The sequence below is a fragment of the Mustela nigripes genome, chromosome 2, assembly GCF_022355385.1.
Source record: "Mustela nigripes isolate SB6536 chromosome 2, MUSNIG.SB6536, whole genome shotgun sequence".
Lineage (NCBI taxonomy): Eukaryota > Metazoa > Chordata > Mammalia > Carnivora > Mustelidae > Mustela > Mustela nigripes.
In genome coordinates, this window is record NC_081558.1 from 154,170,275 (window position 1) to 154,191,417 (window position 21,143).

At 36.9% G+C, this 21,143-nt stretch overlaps 1 protein-coding gene across 1 annotated transcript; it reads right to left on the reverse strand.

Moving 5' to 3' along the window:
- Positions 1–3,217: 3,217 nt before the first annotated feature.
- Positions 3,218–17,596, reverse strand: TEX55 (testis expressed 55). The gene is made up of 4 exons (XM_059388355.1): positions 16,104–17,596; positions 15,339–15,485; positions 13,057–13,116; positions 3,218–3,297 (listed from the first exon to the last, which is right to left on the reverse strand). Exons 1-4 carry the CDS (start codon positions 17,256–17,258, stop codon positions 3,247–3,249), a joined length of 1,413 nt encoding a protein of 470 aa, XP_059244338.1. The 5' UTR covers positions 17,259–17,596; the 3' UTR covers positions 3,218–3,246.
- Positions 17,597–21,143: the final 3,547 nt, after the last annotated feature.

Below are 21,143 nucleotides of genomic sequence, written 5' to 3' on the forward strand. Positions count from 1 at the left end.
ATTCATATACCATAAAACCCACCCTTTTGACATGTAGAATGCAGCGGGTTTTAGACCAGAGTTGTGCACCATCACCACTATCTAATTCTAGCACGTCATCATCACCGCCATAAGAAACCTCATCCTCGTTGCATTCACTCCCCATTACCCTTCCTCCTTTGCCTCTGACATCCACGAGTCTATTTTCTATATCTATAGATTCGTCTATGCTTGACATTTCACATACATGGGATCATATAACATGTGGCCTTTGTGTCTGATTTCTTTCACTTAGCAGAATGTTTTCAAGGTTCATCCAAGTCATAGATGTGTATCAGGACTTCATTCCTTTTTATAACAAATATTTCACTGTATATATATCTGTATATATATCACATTTTTTCCATTTTTCATTTTTAAAAATTGCTACAATGATATTGACTATCATAACCATTTTTAAATTTACAGATCAGTGATATTAAGTACATACACACTGTTGTGCACCAGATGTACAGAACTTTCCATCTTGCAAAACTGAAACTCTATGCTTGCTAGACAACTCCCTATTTTCCCTCCCCCCAGTCCCTGGTAGCCATCATTTTACTTTGTTTCTATGACTCTGGCCTACTTTAGATACATTATGTGGAATTATACACTACTTGTCATTTTGTGGCTGGTTTATTTCATTTAGCATAATGCCCTCAAGGTTCACCCAGACTGTAACTTGTGACAGAATTTCTTTCCTTTATAAGGTTGAATACTATTCCTTCGTATGTATTTATGATATTTTGTTTCTCCATTTATCTGTCAATTATCACATTTTTAAAATCCATTCATCAATTGCTGGTATTTGTATTGTTTCCACTTTATGGTTCTTTTGCATGCTGTTGGGAACAAGCGTGTACAAGGGTTTGTAGGGCCATAGATTTTCAGTTGCCTTGGGTATATACCAGGTGAGAAATTGCTAAGTCATATGATAATAAGACATTGAACTTTTTGAAGAATTGCCAGACTGTTTCCCAAAGTGGTTGTCTCATTTTACATTCCCACCAACAGTGTATAGTGTTCTAATTTTTCCACATCCCTGTCAACAATTGTTTTGGTTAGTCTTTTTGATTATAGCCATCCTACTGGGTGTGAAGTGGTATCTCATCTTGGTTTTGATTTCCATTTCCCTAATGATAAATGATGTCTCACATTTATTCCTTAAATGGAAGAGGGGAGGAAACAGGCCCAAGAAAACTGGTCTAGTAGCTTTGCTTTCTGTTACAGTGAGATCAGGCAGGCAGGGAATGCAGTGAGGGAGGGTCATTAGGATTCCTCAGATAAAATGGAATATTAATATTGTGGATAATAGCATTAAAATAATAACAGCTAACAGTGCCAGGCACTGTTCTAAGTTCTTTTACATGTTATCTCATTTAACACTTGGAACGCTCACACCTCATAGCTATTGGAACAACTTCTTCAGAAGAATCCTGGGAGGACTCCTTCAAGGGAGATCATATCTTTTGATTTCTGGTTGTTCTGACATTGAAACTTACTTCCCATGACATTTTTCTTCCACGCGGCCATCCGTGTCCTCTGTTAGCTACTCAGAAAAGGCTTTCTCTGAGACTCCACTTCCCCTCTTAGCTTGTTTCACCTAGATTCTCACCTTTAGTGTTTATCCCGGGGCCTGAGATTACTTCTTACCACTTAGGGACTAAGAACAGAATATACTTTTGGCTGACTGATCTACACTACACAGTTCTTTTAGTAGAGAGCCCGAGTCACTGAAAGTGAACCTGATCTCCCATCTTCCTTCTCCTTTCAGTTATATGTGCCCACATAGGATTATGGGGCCATACCAATCTCATCCCCTCTGGTTCAATGCCTTGTTGGCAAAAGTTCAAAATGACAGTTGTGCAATGAAGCCAATGAGAAGGGCTGAAATGACTGGGGTGGTCTGGTCTGAAGTGTTCTGCTTTGAAAAGTATAGTCAATCTGTCTGGTGGTAGGACTGAAAACCAGTGAACTAAATTTAATACTTAGTTTCAGATGTTACTGATAACATCCAAGTTTTCAAACACTAATAATCTTTGGGTTATTTTGTTCACCCAACTGACTATAACCTCAGTCATGTCACTCAAATTTTTCCCTTAAGTTATCCAGCTTTCATTTGGTTTTGCTGGCCCACAATCAACAGACAAGCTGCCTCTCTTGAGTGGAGAACATTTATTGAGACTGAGCACATGCACAATTTGTGGGCAATTGAAGGAACTAATTAAACTCTGAAGTTATCAGCAGAAGTTATCTAATAATTGTATAATTATTAGAAATGATTTTAGGCATAAAAAAAGTAGGATTGTGCTTGACCATTTAAACGAAACTTAATTCATTGTGATGCAACCACATAATCACACCAAGTCACCAGTGTAAAGAATCAAATCTGGTTTAATATTCCAATTGAAATTAAACAAAAGGTTCAGCTTACAAAAATAGTATTAGCTGATCATGTCAGTTATGATTGCTGGGCAGATACTCTCATACCAGACAGACCATGTTAAGGCTTTTGATTTTAAATACCAGTTCCACTGGTTACACAGTCTATATAATGTCGATACTCTTCAGGGGATAAAGGTAATGAGGAAGTGTGATTCTGCCTTTCCCACAGGTACTATGCACACAGGTGTGTACATAGTAGCATAATATGTTTGAATTTTGCTCTAGGTTAAAAACCAGAGGCAAGCTATCCCTAGGATTAGATTAAATTCCATCTACTAATGACAGAATATAACAGGCAGGGTTAAAGAGGAAAACAGTAAAAATATGTTGGAGGTATTACAACAATCACTTTCCATTAAGAGAGGGGGGAAAAAGGGCTATAAACATTATTTTCCACATATTTTTTGATGGAAAATTTTATAAACAGCTTGGAGATATGATAGATTTGTATGCTTTATGAGAACTATGTATATAAATTGGTCATATTATTTTCTTGATCCTCCTTGAGATTTGTAAACTGACTATTGTGCAGTGCTTTGGAGGAATGAGTCTGAAATACCAATGCATTGATAAAATTAACATGCATATATTTTGTATGATTAGCCAGAGGTATCTGTAACTATCATGTGAATTTCTGAAGTAGATACTCTATAGATCTTTACTTAAAAATTAAGAACATATCTAGGCAGAGTCACTACCAATGATCATTCAAAAATCATTTTTCAGAGTGAGAGAACATAGTGTTGATACTGAGGGTTGTAAACAATGCTGAGGAGAAATTCATTCTTTGTAGGTTTCACTTTTGTCTCTGTTTTCTATCATTTCCTGTACCTGAAGAGAACGAAAAAGAATTTTTTCCACTTGCAATTTTGGTCAACTTGGAATTACCATATCTTGTGGGGTTAAAATATATAGACATTTAAAATACAAAAGTCCTTGTAGTGACCTACTACAAATAATTCAGACTGGTAAGTCCAGTGTACCTGTTGTAATTTCAGGGGAACCATTAAAATATATATATTTTTAAAGATTTGTTTATTTATTTGAGAGAGAGAGCAGAGTTGGGGAGAGGTAAAGGAGAGAGAGTGTCAAGCAGACTCTGCACTGAGTGCAGAGTCCCACATAGGGCTCCACCTTGCAACCCTGAAGTCACGACCTAAGCCAAAACCAAGAGTCAGATGTTTAACTGACTATGCCACCCAGGTGCCCCCATTAAAAAATACTAAAAGTAATTATTAGAGCAGTGACTCTATTATGTGTGATACTATAATTACGCATACATATCATATACATTTTTCAAAACCTATAGAATTCACAACACAGAATTCTAACGTAAACCATGGACTTTAGTTAATGATAATATATCAATATTGGCTCATCACTGTTAAAATATGTACCACACCAATTCAAGGTGTCAATAACAGGGGAAACTAGGGGTGGGAAATGGGGAAAGGAGAAGGAAGTAACTGATAACTCACTGTACTTTCTGCTTAGTTGTTTTGTAAACCTAAAAACTACTCTAAAAATATAAGGTCTATCAATTTTTTGAAATCACCCTAATGGGAAACCAACAAAAAAAATTCAGGGCATATAACTTCTGAACTAATAGAAAACAGAGTGAAAAAAGAAAAAAAAAGTAGAGGAAAATAAACAGAACAGGTAGAACAAATAGCATATAGTTGGACAATAAATGTAAACCCAAATATATCCTTAATAATGTCAAGTATAAATGGGTTAAAATTAAAAGCATGTCAGATTTGAATAACATAAAAAATTCCATGCTATTTATAAGAAAGCCATCTAAAACTTAATGACAGAGTAAAGTTAAAAGCAATAAGCATATTATATCATTTAAAATTGACTAAAATAAATATGATATAGATATTATAATACTAAATAGTCATTAGAGTTCATGATATGCCTCTTAATGATAAAAAGTTCAAGTTACCAGAAAAATATAAGAATCCTAATTCATACATGCCTAATAACATAACTGTAACTACATACACACAGCATAAATTAACAGAACTAAAGCAGACAAGCAAATTCACCATCATATTATAAGACTTGAACAACATATTTTGCAAACTTGATCTAATGAATGTATTTAGAACACTTGATCTAATGGGTATATTCTAATAATTGCAGAATAAATTTTTTCAACACCAATTAATTCACTCACAGTTAATCATATGTTGCATCATAAAGCAAGTCAACACATTTCAAATATTTGAAATCTTGTTTTATGAGTAAAGTGCAATTGACTCAGAAATCATTAACCAAAGGGCAATTATAAAATCCAGTATTTGGTAGTTTATATAAATAATGTCCCCAAACCCATGAGTTGAAGAAGAAACATAATGAAAATTAGAAATTATTTTGAACTAAATAAGTGAAAATACCACATAGTTAGACTTATGTGATAAAACCTTAAATGTGTGTGTTTTATACAAAAAAGTAAGAACTGCTTTCTATATGCAAGAATAAGCACTTAGAAAACGAATACTGCAAATAACACCTGTATACTATGAACAAGAATCAACTGTTGTGATATACCACATTCATAAAATGAAGAATAAAAATCACATGATTGTCTTAAAAGATCAAAAAAAAAATTGATGAAATTTAGCACCTTCTCATGATAAAAACTCTCAAAAGAAAGAATAGAAGGAAGTTACCTCAACATAAGAAAGGCCATTTATGAAAAGCCTGCAGCTAACATCATACTCAGTGGTGAAAACCTGAAAGCTCTTCCTCTAAGTTCAGGAACAAGACAAAAATACCCACTCTTGCCACTTGAACATAGTACTAGAAGTTCTAGCCAGAGCAATTAGGCAAGGAAAAGAAATAAAAGATATCAAAACCAAGAAGGAAGAAGAAAAATAATCTTTTGCACTTAAAAATGGATTGTATTTTCAGGTATTTTTATAAGTAGCATAATTTTAGATCATAGTCTGAATATTGTGAATAGTATGTGATGTAGACTGAATTCTGTCATATTCCTCTGGTGAATGTTGAAGTAGAAAAAAAAAGAACTCTAAAATTCTTATAGAACCACAAAAGACCTTGAATAACCAAATAAAGCTGGAGAAAGCCAAACAAAGATAGAGGCATCACACTTCTTTATTCCATATATAATAAGGCTATAGTAATAAAAACAAGTAATAAAAACAACAATATGGTACCAGTATAAAGACAGATATACAGAACAATAGAACAGAATAGAGATCCCAGAAATAAATCTATACATTCACAGTCAACTGATCTTCAATAGAGTGCCAAAGATAAACAGAGGAAAAGGAAACTCTTCTCAACAAGTGGTACTGGGAAACTGTTTACACACAAAGGAATGAAATTGGACCCTTAAAAAATAATCAGAAAAATAATAATCATAATTAGTAATGGATTAAATACTTAAATATAAGACCCGAAACTGTAAAATTCCTAGAAAATAATGTAGAGGGAAAGCTTCATAGCATTGGTCTTGTCAATTATTTCATGCTTACGACACCCAAAATACATGCAACGAAACTAAATAAGTGGGACTCCACCAAACTAAATATCTTCCATATAGCAACCTAAACAATCAAGAGAGTCAACAGGCCACCTACAGAATGGGAGAAAATATTGCAAATCATTATTTGATAAGGGGTTAATCTCCAAAATACATATTGTAACACATAAAACTCAATAGTAAACAAATAAACAAACTAATAACCTAATTTGAAAATGACATTTCTTCAAAGAAGACATACAAGTGACCAACAGGTATATGAAAGAATGTTCAGTGTCGCTAATCATGAGGGAAATGCAAATCAAAACCACCAAAAGACATCATCTCACACCAGTTAGGGTAACTATTACCAAAACAAAAAGACATTAATTTGTAGGCAAGGATGTGGAAAAATTGGAACCTTTGCCCACTATTGGTGGGAATGCAAACATAGTGTATCCACTATGGAAAACAGTATGGAGAATCTTCAAAAAAATAAAAAAAAATAGAACTTCATAGGATCCAGCAATTCAACTTCTGGGATTGCTCTATTTATCCAAAAGAGTTGAAATCAGGATCTTGAAGAGATATGTTCATTGTAGCACTATTCATAGCAGCTATGATGTGGAAACAATCTAAATGTCAATCAACAGATAAATGGATAAAGATCATGTGGTATATACACATAATGAAATACTAGTCAGTCTCAAAAAGAACACAGTTTTGCGATATGTGACAATATGGATGAATAAAGACATTATGTGAAGTAAAATAAACCAGTCACAAAAAGACAAATACAGTATACATGTATACAAATACGGTATACATGTATACCTTACATGAGGTATAAAGCGCAAATTCATAGAATCAAGGAATAGAATGATGGTTGCCAATGGTTAGGGAGAGGGGGAATTGGGGAGATACTAATTCATGGGCAGAAAGTCTCAGTTAAGTAAGATGAATAAGCTATAGAGATCTACTATATAACATTGTACCTATAGTCAATAATAATGTGAGGTACACTTAATACTTTGTTAAAATGGTAGATCTCATGTTAAATGTTCTTATCACAATAAAATGTTAAAAACAAATGGAAAAGACAATCAACAGATGCCAACTGCAAGATGATCCAATTTGAGATTATCAGATAGGCATTTAAAGCAGTTATTATAACTATGTTTAATGAAGTCAAGGAAAATATACTGGAAATCAAAGAAAATATAAACTATCCCAGAAGATAAGTAGAAAATAAAGAAAAGGACCAAACAGAAATTTTAGAACTGAAAATTAAAAAAAAAAATTCACTGGATGGGCTTAATAGAGAATAAAGATGACAGAAGAAAGAGTCAGTGAGCTTGAAAATAGAGCCAAGGAGTTATTTGACCTGGAGAGCAAGAAAATTTGAAAGAAATGAAGAGAACTTTATGGCATCTGTGGGATAATATCAATATCAAGGTCTAATATAAAGTTAGTTTGAGTATTAAAAGGAAAAGAGGGAGAGAGAAAGAATGGGGCAGAAAAATATCTGAAGAAACTGGCAGACAACTTCCAAAATTTGATGAAAGACATAAATTTATAAGATTTAAGTGGCTCGGCTAACTCCCCAAATCATAAATTCCAATGAACACCATGGTAAAACCTCTGGAAACTAAAGAAAATGAGAATATTATGAAGGCAGCCAGGAAAAAATGGCCCATTATGTAGAAGGGAACAACAATTTGGATGACTGTGGATTTCTCATCCAAAACCATGAAGGCCAGGAATGAGTAAAATCACTTTTTTAAGAGCTGGACAAGTCAATTCAGAATTCTATAGCCAGCAAAAATGTTTTACAAGAAGGAATGTGTCAGAGATTATCAGGTGAAAGAAAACCAAGAGTCTTCTTTGCCATCAGTGCTGCAGTACAAAAAGTGCTGGAAGGGGGCGCCTGGGTGGCTCAGTGGATTAAAGCCTCTGCCTTCAGCTCAGGTCATGATCCCAGAGTCCTGGGATCGAGGTCGTAGGATGGAGACCTGCATCCAGAGCTCTCTGCTCAGCAGGGAGCCTGCTTCCCCCTCTCTCTCCGCCTGCCTCTCTGACAACTTGTGATCTCTGTCTGCAAATAAATAAATAAAATCTTTTTTAAAAATGCTGGAAGAAGTTTTTCATGTTGAAAGGAAATAACTTCAGAGAGAAATACAAAAATTCACAAAGGAAGTAAGAACATTAGAAATAGAAACTATGTAGATAAATGTAAAATATGACTTTTGTTTTCTCTTAAGTTCCTTAAAATACATATGATTATTTAAAGCCAAAATAATTGACTTGTGGGAGTTTTCACTTATGTAGAAAGTGATGGATATGACAACTTTAACATAAAAGAATAGATGGGACTAAAGGACTCTGTATGATAATAAAGTTTCCTTTTCATGTGCAGCAATACAAGTATTAATTGTATACTGTGGAAGGTTAGCAATACATATTGCAATCCCTAGAGCAATTACTAAAAAATAATAAGAGGTATAGCTAAAAACCAATATACAAATTAAAGTAGAATACTGAAGTTATTCAAATAATCTAAGAGAAAGTGAAGACAAAGGAAGAAAAGAATGAAAAAGACAAAAAAAATGAGAGCTCTAGATTCAACCATACTGATAATTAGGTTAAATGATAATGGCTTAAGCCAGGGATTAGCAAACTTCTTCTGAAAAGAGCTGGATACTACATATTTTAGGCATTGCAGAACACATACTATTGGTTGATGCTATGGAATCTCCCTCTCCCTTTCTTTTCTTGAAGTTATTTCTCTTCTTCTTCCTTTGTCCTTCCTTCTTCTCCTTCTTCCTCTCTCGTCTCTTCCTTCTCCTCCTCCTCCTCCTTCCTCTTCAACCACTTTAAAATGGCAAATTCTTTCTAACCTTATGGGCCATTTAAAACTAGGTGGTCCATAGTTTGCCTACCCTTGTTCTAAATGGCTCAATTAAAAAGCAGAGAATATCAGAAAAGATAATAAAGACCCAACTATGTAGTACCTACAAGGGACACAATTCAAATATAAAGCATAGATAGGTTGAAAATAAATGGATGAAAAAAATATATACCAAGTGAACTATAAGATATGAAGGCTGGACTGGCTATATTAATATCAGAGAAAATAGACTTCAAGGCAAAGAATATTACCAAGGAGAAAGCTAGACATTTCATAATGATAAAAGAGTCAATTAATCAGAAAGACATAATAATCACAAATGTGCATGTACCTTGCTGTTTTCAGATGTCCTGGTGTTAGTGTAGGGAAAAAGAACCCAAGAGAAACTCAGTAAATCCCTGAGTTGAGAAGACAAAGCTGAGATCCTGGGGAAACCAAGACAGTTATAGTACATAGGACAGAGTGCCAGAGATGAGAGAATGGTACAGAAAGCACTCTGGAAAGTTGCAGAAAGTCCCCTTCAAGTTATCCTCTGAATATCAATCAGTGTATGTGTGTGAGAAAACTAGCAGAGGCCTCGGCAAATTGATCTGATACCACCAGTCAAACTGGAAAACTTCATGATTCATGGAGCATTGGGTAGAATACTCAAAAGGGTCTTACCTCAGAAGTGGGAAATAATTAGCCCTAGACTGAAAACTCTTCTGCTCCTCTAAAAAATCTTAAAAGCAAAATCTGAAAATATCAAGCTGTTTCCAAGTAAATTAGCAGGGCCCCAAAATAAAGTCCAAGAATATTTACAAGAATACAAAAAATTCTACCACCCATCCAAGGCAAAATTCATAATATCTTATACAAATCAAAAATTTCCAGGTATATACTTACAATGAATACAATGTTATGTGTCAATTACAGCTCAATAAAAAAAACTACCAAGCATATAAAGACCAGGAAAATTAAAACCGTTATTATAACTGTATTCTCTATGTGCAAAAAGTGAAGTAGAGATATCATCACTCTAGAAAAGACACAAACTAAACTCCTAGGGATGAAACTACAGAATTATAATGTATGCAGTGAGAAACATACTTTATTATTAATGGGAATTTAGACACTGCAGAAAACAAGATTAGTAAACTTGAAGACATAGTGATAGAAAGTATCCAAAATGATATAGAGGGAAGAAATTTAATAGAGAATCAAGTGAGCTGTGAGACAACTTCAAAGGGCCCATTATATGTGTAACTGAGTTCCAAGAGGAGGAAGCTGAGACAGAAAAATGTCTGAAGAAACATTTGGCTGACAACTTTCCAAATATGATGAAGACCATGAGCCCACAGTTCCTAGAAGTTCAAAGCACCACATAAGAAACATGAAGAAAAGCAGAGCAATGCCACTTTAAGTGAGAGTATAAACTGATCAAAGTATTTTGGAAAACTTTTGGGCAGCCATCTTTTAAAGCTGAACTTAGGTCAATACCCTACAACTTAGCAATTCTCTTTCTAGGTATGAAACCAATAGAAATGCATGTACATATGCACCAAGAAGTAAGTACAAATGTTCACTGCTGCATTATTCAGAACAACCCAAAGTCTAACTCAGAATAGAGGGTACAGAAATAAAAAGGAATGAGTATGCATAAGATGAATGAATCTCATAAACATACAGTTGCTCAAAAGAAGCCAGCCCTCAAATAGTACATAATATTTGATTTCATTTATATAAAAATCTAAAAAAAAAAACCAAACTAATCTAGAAGTCAGAATAGTGGTTATTTTGTGGAAAAGAAATGGTAGTGATTGGAAACAGGCACCATATGGGATTTGATGAGCTGGTAACATTCTATCTCTTGACGTAGTCAGTAGTTTCATGGGTCTATTAAATTAGTGGTAATTTGTCAAGTTGTACAGTTTTGACTTGTGTAATTTCCTGTATGTATGCTTGAAAAGTTTTGAAAATGAAAATAGACATATTTTATTACATTACCAGAATAAGGGAGAAAAGATCATGCAATCATCTCAATAGATATAGAAAAATAATCTGATAAAGATAATGATTCATGATGAACAACTCTCAGAAAACAGAATAAGACAACAACTTCCTTAATATGGTTAATAGTATCTATAGAACACGCCAAACATCATACTTAACGGTTAAATAGGGAAAACTTTTTTTTTTTTTTTTTAAAGATCAAGAGCAAGCAAAGTGAACTACTGTAGCTACTTCTATCCAATATTAATTCTACTGGAGATCCCTAACTAGTGTAGTTGATCAGTCAGTGTCCCAACAGAAAATAGACGGCACATTCAAAATAGAATTCAATAAAGGTTCATTCAGAAAGGGTTCATTCAAAAGAATTAGGCATAGGGGAGTCACAGAAGATAACACAATAATCCAAAGCCAGTAAAAGTGGAGATAACCTCTTAACCTTGAAGGTCAAGAGGAGAGGACATTATTGGAATTCAGAAGCAAAAGTCATGTAAAAAGTTGCCTTGAGGGGAGCAGTGACCTCCAGACAACTCAAGATAGGTCATAAGGGAAAAGACCAGGGAAATAAACCTGATCTCACTCTCTTTCCTCCGCCCAATCATCCTCCAGAGTTTCCCATTGGTTTAACCCATCCGGAAGTCAGAAGGAATGAAAGCCTGTTGATCTAGTCTGTATGGATTAGCTACTTTATAGGGTAGAAAAGGAAAAAAGGTGGATCTGAAGAGGCAAAGAGAAGATACATAATAAATGCAATAAGACAAGTGGGAAAAAAAGGATAAGGATCAGAAAAATCAAATAAAACTCACTATTTGCAAATGATATGATTATATATGTAGAAATACCCACACTATCTACAAATACATGTTTAGAATTAATAAGTTGAATTCAGTAAGGTTGCTGGATATAATATCAGCAAAAAATTGCTGTATTTCTATATGCCAGCATATAGAACCTGAAATTTCAAAAACTTCTATTTACAAAGGCAAAATGATAAAATGCCTATGAATAAGTCTATCAAAAATATGTAAAATCTTCGTGCAAATAATAACTGTACTGAGAGAAATTAAAGACCTAAGTAAATGCAGAGGATAAAGGATTAGAAATACTGTTTCAAGCCATCCCTTCTTCCCAAATTGATCTACAGATTCAGCACAGTCCTAGTAAAAATCTCATCAGTGTGTGTTTCTAATTGTGTATGTGTTTGTGATTTGATAAATATTGATATGGGAATGCACAGGCCTAAGAATAACAAGGTATTTTTAAAGAGAAGTAAGATATGATGACTTCCTCTGATTGACTTAAAGACTTATTTTAAGGTATACGAAATTAAGACAGTCTTGTATGGAGCAAGGATAAACAAATATACCATCAAACTTAACTAAAAAGCAGTATGGGAGGTACGGTCCTTTTACTAAAGGTGCTTGGTTAATTGGATGTCTGCTTAGAAAAGAAAATGTAACTTGATCCCACCTTATACCCTACATAAAGTCAATTCTGAAGTGACTGGATATCAATGTCAAAGGCAAAATAAAGTAAGTTTAACCCCCTGCCACCTCCCCCAAAGTCTACAGCTCTCTATGAGATAATATAAGGGGGCTATGTCAGGAGTTTGGACTAAGAAGACTTCCAAAAGAGGACACCAGAGGCACTAACCATGAATTAAAAAGGTTGTAAATGTAACTGTATCAAAATTAAGAATTTCTTCACAGACCTGTACCCCTGGGGATAAAAATACATTATATGTTTATAAAAAAATTAAAAAATTAATAAACAAATTAAGAATTTCTGTTCATCAAAAGATACCTTCAAGAGATTAAAAGGGAAGGCAGAGAGCAGGAAAAGAAACCTGCAAGAAACTCAACAAAGGGCTCATACCCTTCTAGAAATCATATAAAACTGTGACAAGTGAGTAAGAAAAAGACAAACAATAGAAAAAGAAGTACTTCCAAATGGCCAATAAACAAGTTAAAAGGTATGCAGCTGCCTTAGTCATCAGGAAAAAGCAGATGGACGCTGCAGATGTTACTACTTACCCATGAATATGGCTAATGCTAAAAAGACATTAGCGTTCAACATTTTATAAGTGCTCGCTTCATGATAACCCATGGAGTTGGACATGTTTTGTTTTGGGTGCATGTATGTGTGCTGCATTTTACAATAAATAAAATTAAAAGCTTGTTCTCTTTCTCCTATTCCATACCTGGCACAGCATAAAACTGAGGGGGTCCTCTGGCTTTTCATAGACTAAGTTCTCAGTGATCTGCTGAGAGAGAGCATGAGGCATCACATTATGGTTTGAGCTGAAGTGGTGAGGTTCTAGCTGAAGCTGCGTTTTGCACTAACCCAACACCATAATCTTTTAAAGAGATGTATGTATTTCTACAAAGTGACAAATTACTTTCTAACTACTGATAAAACAAGACAAATTAAAGTAAAATATAGAAGAATAAAAATTTCATAATAAATAGCAATGGACATTTTTCTAGCTTTCAAGATCAAACAAGTAGTGAGAAAGTTTTAGACAAAGTTTTTGTTTTGAGAATTGTGATTTGCTAGCCTGAGAAATAACTGAATTAATCGCTTTATCTTTATTCAAAAGAAAAATCTTTTGAGTAAATTAAAAACACGATATGTCTTTACATAGAAACTTCCTTGTGAGGTATTTGATTTTAAAAGGTGAAAAAGATGTTTAATGTTTATAATAATAAATGAGAAAGCATATACAAAACTTCAAAATTCACTTCCATAATTTGTTGTTATTTAATAACTCAAAAAATTATAATAAAGTAAGCAGAAGTCTCATTTGCAGGGAATAACCGTGGGGCAAGTTTCTGGTATAAAATATTTAATATCCGTTTAATGCACCCATGCCAATTACATATTTCATATGTTTCTATTGAGCACATACTTGATAACTAATTTTTCTTATAATAATGTTGTATTTTCAAGTATTGTTTTTCCTTGACAGATGAAGGAAATTATTTATAAAATGATTTGATTTCTACTTTCTTCAATTCATTAATAATTAGTAGTTCTCTCATTAAAGCCAGAAAACCCAGCCATTAGCACTCTCCCACAAAAGGATATTTTAAGAAAGAAAAGGCATAGAGCAGGGTGGAGTAAAATCACTCTGTGTTATATGAGGAAACTAAGATTCACTGAAGTTAATTAATTTTCCCCAAATCACAAAGATGAGAATTGGCAAGGTTAGGTTGGGGCTTTGGCTAACAGATTGCATAATTTGTGTTCTTGCCTCTATACCCTACTTCCTGAAACTTAAACTTTCCCAGTTTAAATTTTTTTTGTCTCCCAGTTTGCACATTTTCATTTGAGGTAGACCATTTTTATTTTACACCTTTCTAACCACAACGTTACTACATGTACACATTATGATATAGATACTTGTGCCTTGGTGGGTAATAATATTAACATAAAAATAAATATTTGGAAAAACAAAAACAACCCACCAAATAACAAAAAATTATATAAATGTGATAATCTCTTCTAATTCTCTACTGACCAAGAAAACGGCACACATCCTGAGGTCAATGAAATTTGTAACTTCAAGAATTATTTTTATTTTTTTAAAGATTTTATTTATTTATTTGTCATAGAGAGAGAAGCGAGAGTGAGCACAGGCAGACAAGAGTGGCAGACAGAGGCAGAGGGAGAAGCAGGCTCCCTGCCAAGCAAGGAGCCTGACGTGGGACTCGATCTCAGGACGGTGGGATTGTGACCTGAGCCGAAGGCAGCCACTTAACCAACTGAGCCACCCAGGCATCCCTGTAACTTTAAGAATTAAAAGCAACTTTCAACTACTTCTTTTTCTCCCTAAGAAATGCAGTTTTTAGATGGTCCCAGATTGGTCATCTTGTGAAAGTATTATATTTGTGCCTGAAAAAGCTTTTTTCTTGCCTTTTCAATTGCCAATATTTTGTCAATTGTCAATATTTTCAATTGCCAATATTTCCTTCCCAGTCTGACTCAAGCTTTAAGCCTTGGCCAACTTTTTCCCTATCAACTAACCTGCCTTACCTCTAATCCCCTGAAGGGCTTCATACTACAGTAAGTAGCATTCTTTGTTTTTTGTCCCCCCCCCCCCCAATTTATTTACTTATTTATTTATCTGAAAGAGAGAGAGAGCATGAGGTGGGGGAGAAGCAGAGGGAGAGGGAGAAGCAGACTCCTCGCTGAGCAAGGAGCCTGATGTGGGGTTTGATCCCAGGACCCCAAGATCCTGACTTGAGTCTAAGGTACACTACCTCCACTGACTGAGCCCCCCAGGTACTTTCATTCTTTGATATTTCTCATTTACCACTTTTGGTTAACACATTTCAGTGCACTTACTGACTTCTCAATGAGTTTATATCCTTTTTATAACAAAGACCCATTCTTGTACCTCTACGAGCCAGGTCCAAGTTTGTCTTTTACATTGTAATCCCTGTAAAGCTCACTCTTAAAGAACAGGGTTGAGAGGTTTACCTGGAATATTTGCAGAATGTGGTGCTTCTCCATGTATCGTAGTGAAACTTGATAAGGATCTTCATATACAATAGGAGGGAACTGCCTCCTATAAGTTTGATTATATCCAAAAGATTTCCTTCCTTCTTGGTGTTCTGGAATATCATCCTGAAATAGAAATATCCCCCCACCAGAGAGTCTTTAATAAACTGAAAAGACCCAGGAAGTTCTGTTGTTATTGTTGTTATTATCGGTGGAATCTGGTGTTGGAGGGACCTGAACACCGGGAACTGGAGAAAAGACACACTCTGATGACAAACCTGACTGGTCCCCCTGGCAACATAATGCACCTCAAGTCCCGGGACGTACCTTACACATCTCCAATCTACTTCAAATACTTTTCCCTTCATAGGGATCTCCAACTGATTCCGAAAGCCTTTCCTTTGGAGGAATCCCATAGAGGGGAAATGACTTAGTGCCCCACAGCAGGAAGCAGAACTAGGTCTTGAAACCCAGGTCTCCTGAATCCTGGCTCATGATCCTTCCTGAATGCCCTTCCTGTAGCAGCAGAACAACAAATCTACTTCCCACCCTATTTCCTGCCTTTCTGGGATCTCCTGCCCTTCCTGAATCAACTGCAGGTTTATTCCTCAAAGATTGAATAGGCAGGTTTATTCCTCATCTTTGATTCAACATGTACCCTCTCCCTGCCCCCATACCAACACAACAGGCCCTTGCCTTGGCCTCCAATCCCCCAGGTGGTTATCAAATGCCCCTTTAACCTACAGGCTTGGTTTCTACAGCTTCAGTTTTTTCTTGACTGATGATATAGTCCAACTTGGGTGAGATATAGGGGAATCTCTGGGAATATACTTGGTCTTTTGCTTGCAAATCACTGGTGAATCTGGCACTAAATGAGCCAAAGGTTGGCAGATAGGTCTCACTTTCATTGTCAGTCTCAACTGAAACTGGAGAATTGTCACCGGTGGTTTCTTTGGTCTCAAATTCACAGGGTTCTATTCTGGGCTCAGCTTCTTTGTACGCCTTAATGTCACCAAACTGGGCAAATATTCTGTCGTCATACTGGCCAGGTGCTCCATAGTTAGCTAGGTAGTCCTTGTAGTAATTCTCTTCAGCCATTAAGTGTTCCATCTCCTCGCTGTAGTCAGCATTGTCAACGAAAAGGTGATCGGCACTGCGGTCAGCTTGGTCAGCAGCTTCCTCATACACATCTTGGTGAGTCTTTAGAGATGGTACGAGGTCAGCTTGGTTAGATGGTCTATGACCAATCTTTTCAGAAGTTCTTCGTTTGACCAGGCCAGACAACCTGCTGTCGATCTGTTCTAAAGTTCTGTTGTCAGACTGGCTGGGCATTCTGTGGCCAATCTGTTCAGAGGCTCGTTGTTCTGATGAGACAGACGATCTATGGTGACTCTGCTCATAAGCTCTTGGCTCAGTCTGGCTGGAGATTCTGCGGTCAATCTGCCCGTAATCTCTGCTTTCAGCCTGGTGGGGGGACTTCCTGCGTTCAGACTGCTCAGAAGTTCTTTGTTCAGGTGGTAGAAACATCTGGCTGTCAGTTTCTTCCACCTGTACACGATTGGATTGTCTAGATGTCCTCCTGTCTGTCTGTGCATACATTCTTGGGTCGTCCTGATCAGATGCACTACGCTGAGCAACATTAGCGTGGTCGGATCCCCTGAGATCCATTTGATCAGAAGCTTGGAGCCCGGTGGGTTCAGATCCTTTGCGGTCAGTCTGTCCGGACATTCTTTGGGCAGCCTGCTCAACTGTTCTGGGATCAGTCTGGTCCTCTACATTTTCTTCATCCTGGTTCTGCCAGTTGTCTTCCTGGCCATCTGTGTGGCTGTCATCTGGGGACTTGGCTGTGCTTTCAGGTGCCAAGGATTCTGCGGGAGCCTCTTCGGAAGGCTCTTCCATTTTCTGCCCTGGCTGGTCTAGGTTGCCAGACGCGGTGGGTGGGGCCCCGACCTGGTCTCCTAGGTGACCTTCACAGGGTGGGCGACGTTGCCGCCCACAGCTTTGTTCGGGCCTCTGGGCGCCAGCTCTTCTGGGTGCTCGGGCGCCACCTGGCCCGAGTTAGAACTGCCTCGGGCTCTGTGTGCCGCCAGGACTGCCCCGTCCGCCGACGCTCAGTGTGGACGCGAGAGCAGGGCGGGTGCTCTGGTCGTGAAAAGAGGTGATGACCTCACGCGACGGTCGCCGCCGCCCAGCCACTAGGCTCCGGCCTCTGTGAATCGACCCCCCAGAACTGTACCCACCGCCTGTTCTTGTGGAAGCTCCCAGCGGGCGTGCGAACCGAAAAAACGTTCAGGTACCTCGCCTCGAATCCCCACCGCAGGGTTAGCCGAGGAGGCTGCGGCCGACCACCGGGGGGCAGCACACGTGCTCGGCGCTGGCGGCCGCCATCCAATCAGATCCGCGCTCCGAGCCGCCGGCTCCCGCCGCCTCGCGGTGGTGCGGCACTGCGGGGTTTGTGCCCCCCCGCGGCGCCAGGGAATGCCCCTGCGAGCTGCGCCATCTGCTTTAGACTCGAACCGGTATTGTAGTGATGTGGCCAAATCCTTGTGTTTTTTTTATTTTTTTTTATTTTTTTAAATTTTTAAGAAACCATTCGAAAAATCCTGCGTGTACAAACAGTGCCCGTGCTGTTTTCAGTGGTGGCGGGCCGAGTTTAGTCCCCTAACACTCCCCTTAGCAAAGCCCGATGGATCCTTCCTCGCAGTCAGAGTGTAGAGACGAGAGATTTGCTCTCTTCCCCTCCGTCACCACCGCGGACCCCTGGGCGATCACTGCTGCGGGATCACCTCCTTCTCTGTCTCTAGGGACCAGTGGGCAGCTGTTTCCCTCCCCTTTGGAAGAGCTGTCTTGGCTGCGGAAACTTGGGGCTGTGCAAGTCCCACGGAGGGTGTGCTGGGCGGGGTGGGGGAAGTCGTTTTGTATTGTTTGCTTATTGGTTTTCTGAATCAGACATACGTGGAGGTCTAAAGGGAAGAGAGGAGATCCAGTGAGAATGGGCTCTAAAATCACCCCCATTTGATGGGCTTATAGCAGAAGGGAGAGTTAGGGTTAGGACCAGGGTTCCGGAAAGAAAGGGAGTAAGAAAGGTGGGGGGAGGGAGATAAGTAAAGGACCGTATAACAAGTGGGGGAATTTGCACCTGATGGTGTTGGCCACTGTGCTCTGGATTGTGAGATGTGGCCCTCCACGTAAAGTTTTGAAATAAACTTTAAGAATCCACTTCAGGCCAGCATGCCCCCTACTTTCGGGAGTGGGGGCAGTACAGAGGTGGTGTCTGATGAGACATTTATTTATCTGATTCTGCAAAGCCTGAAATCACTAAGGCAGGCCAACCACTGGTCGTATCATACCAGATATGCCTTTAGTATGGGTTTAATTCCATTCAGTAATAAGAGATAACACTTAAAATTCAAATGCAGATAGTTGTGATCAAGATATGAGAGGAAGGGTGGGTACCCTTGAAGCCATACTTAGAAGCAAATAGGAGAATCTAGGTACACTGAAGTAAAATCATTTATGTAATAGTTCCCAGAACGTAGTAGGTGCTCAAGATGTGTTTGTTGAGTTTAAGTGTATGAAGGATCCTTATTTATTTAAAAATGTCTGGAGGAAATTGACCACATTTCTGGGAAAATAGGCAATAGGCTATGATTTACAATTTCAAAGAGGCATTGATTTTATAGACTTGTTTTTCTATTTATAAGTTGAATTTAATCACTGTAGAAAAGAAAAACAAACACAAAGAAAAAAATTCCCCAAACACCCAAAGAAGAACATTTATTAACATTTTAACATATATCCTTCCAGAATTTCCCCACTCACGTCTGTACGTCTAATAGCTATAGTTATGCGTATATTTTACAAAATAGAATCAAACTGTGCAATTGTTCTATAAACTGCATTTTCATTTAACACTGTGGTATAAATGTTCTTCCTTGTCAATAGATGTAATCTAAATTAAAGAACACTGGCTTTTGGAGTCAGACCAAGTTTATTCTAATTCTGTATCTGTCACTCACTAGATTGTTGAGCTTGGGCAAATCTCATTTCTCTGAACCTCAATTTTCTCATCTTCAGATGAAAATGGGAATAGTATAATAGCTCTCAGAGTTCTTGTGACAACCAAATGAGATAATACATGTAATTAGTTCATATGTGCTTCATAAAGAGTGGCTATTTTAGAATTGATACGTGATCTATTATATGAATTTATTTTGTTGCTTTTAGCAGTGCTGCACTGACCATCGTTGTACAGAAATTTTACAAGCTTGTCATGTTGGTTTTTTCCCCTTAAGATGAATTTTTACTTGTGGAATTGTTTGGCTAAGGAAATGTGCTCATTCTGGTCTTTGGAAAATACTATATTTTAAAATGCCCTTCAGAAAGTTTGCCATTCTGTGGCTACACAAGTAATATTTGAGAGAGCTATTTCCCTATACCAACACTATTCTGAATATATTTTTATTTTTGCCTGTCTGATAAGTGAAGGATAGTATCTTGTTTTAATTTGTATTCTTTTTATGTGTTTAACGTCTATTTATTTTTGTATTTGGTAAATGTCCTTCCCATACCCTTGTCTTTCCTTATTGATTTGTGAGAGTTTCCTATATATTAAAAATTTTTAATTCTTCCTACATATTAAAATTTTAATTCTTTGTTATATAATTGCAAAAACGTTTCCTAGTTTATTTGCCATGTAGAAGTTTCATTTTTAAAATTTTTATGAAGTTAAATTCATTTTTCTCTTTCTAGTTTTTATCTTGAGGTCATGTTTACAAAGACCTTCCCCTTCTCTTAAGATTACATAAATGTTCCCCATCTATGTTTTCCTTTAGTACTCTTCAGTATGTGTGTACTTCCTTTTTCCTTACATAGAGTTAAGTACTCAACACTAAAATGTGAAGGTTGATGAATTTTTATGTATCCATCTACACATACAGCACCCAGATCAAGAGATAGACCGTTTCCAGTACTCTAGCAAGTTTCTCGTGTCCCCACCCAGTGAATACCCTTCTCAAAGTTAAGTACTGTACTGTTCTGATCTTTGCTTCCATTGCTTAGTTTTTCTGGCTTTTGAACATCTGACAATATGACTCTTGTTCTGGCCTCTTATTCATCATTATGTCTGGACACTCACCATGTAGTAGTAAATATTATTTATGATTGCTGAGCAGTATTCCATTGTATGATTATACCACAAACTATTGATCAATTCTGATGTTGATTGACTTTAGATTGTTTACAGCTTGGAACTATGAAGTATTTTTTTGTATATGTCTTTTGGTGGACATGAGTGCTTCTCTCTCTGTAATATACCAGAGTATAGGGTTCCTGGGTCATAGGATAGACTCTATTTGGCTTTAGTAAATACTGCCAGAGAGTTTCCCAAAATGGTAGAAGCAACTTATACTTTCACTAGCAATACATAAAGGAGTTCAAGTTACTTTGCATGTTTGCCTTTTATTGTTGGGTGTTCCGGGTTTGTTGGTTCTCATTGGAGTTTTCATTTGTATTTCTCTTATGACTAATGATGTTGAGTCCTTTTAGAGATGCTTGTTGGCCATTTGGGTCTCTTTTTTTGATAAGTGCCTGTTTACATCTTTTGCCCATTTTTATGTTGGATTGTTTGCCTTACTGATTTGTAGGACTTCTTTATTTGGCATGTTCATATATATGTATTTGTAGGTATGTGTGTGTTTTTTAAACACTTAAAGTTTTCCCTATTTTATTTTGGTAGATGCTTTGTGATAGAAATCTAACCTAATATTATTTGCAAAATGTTAT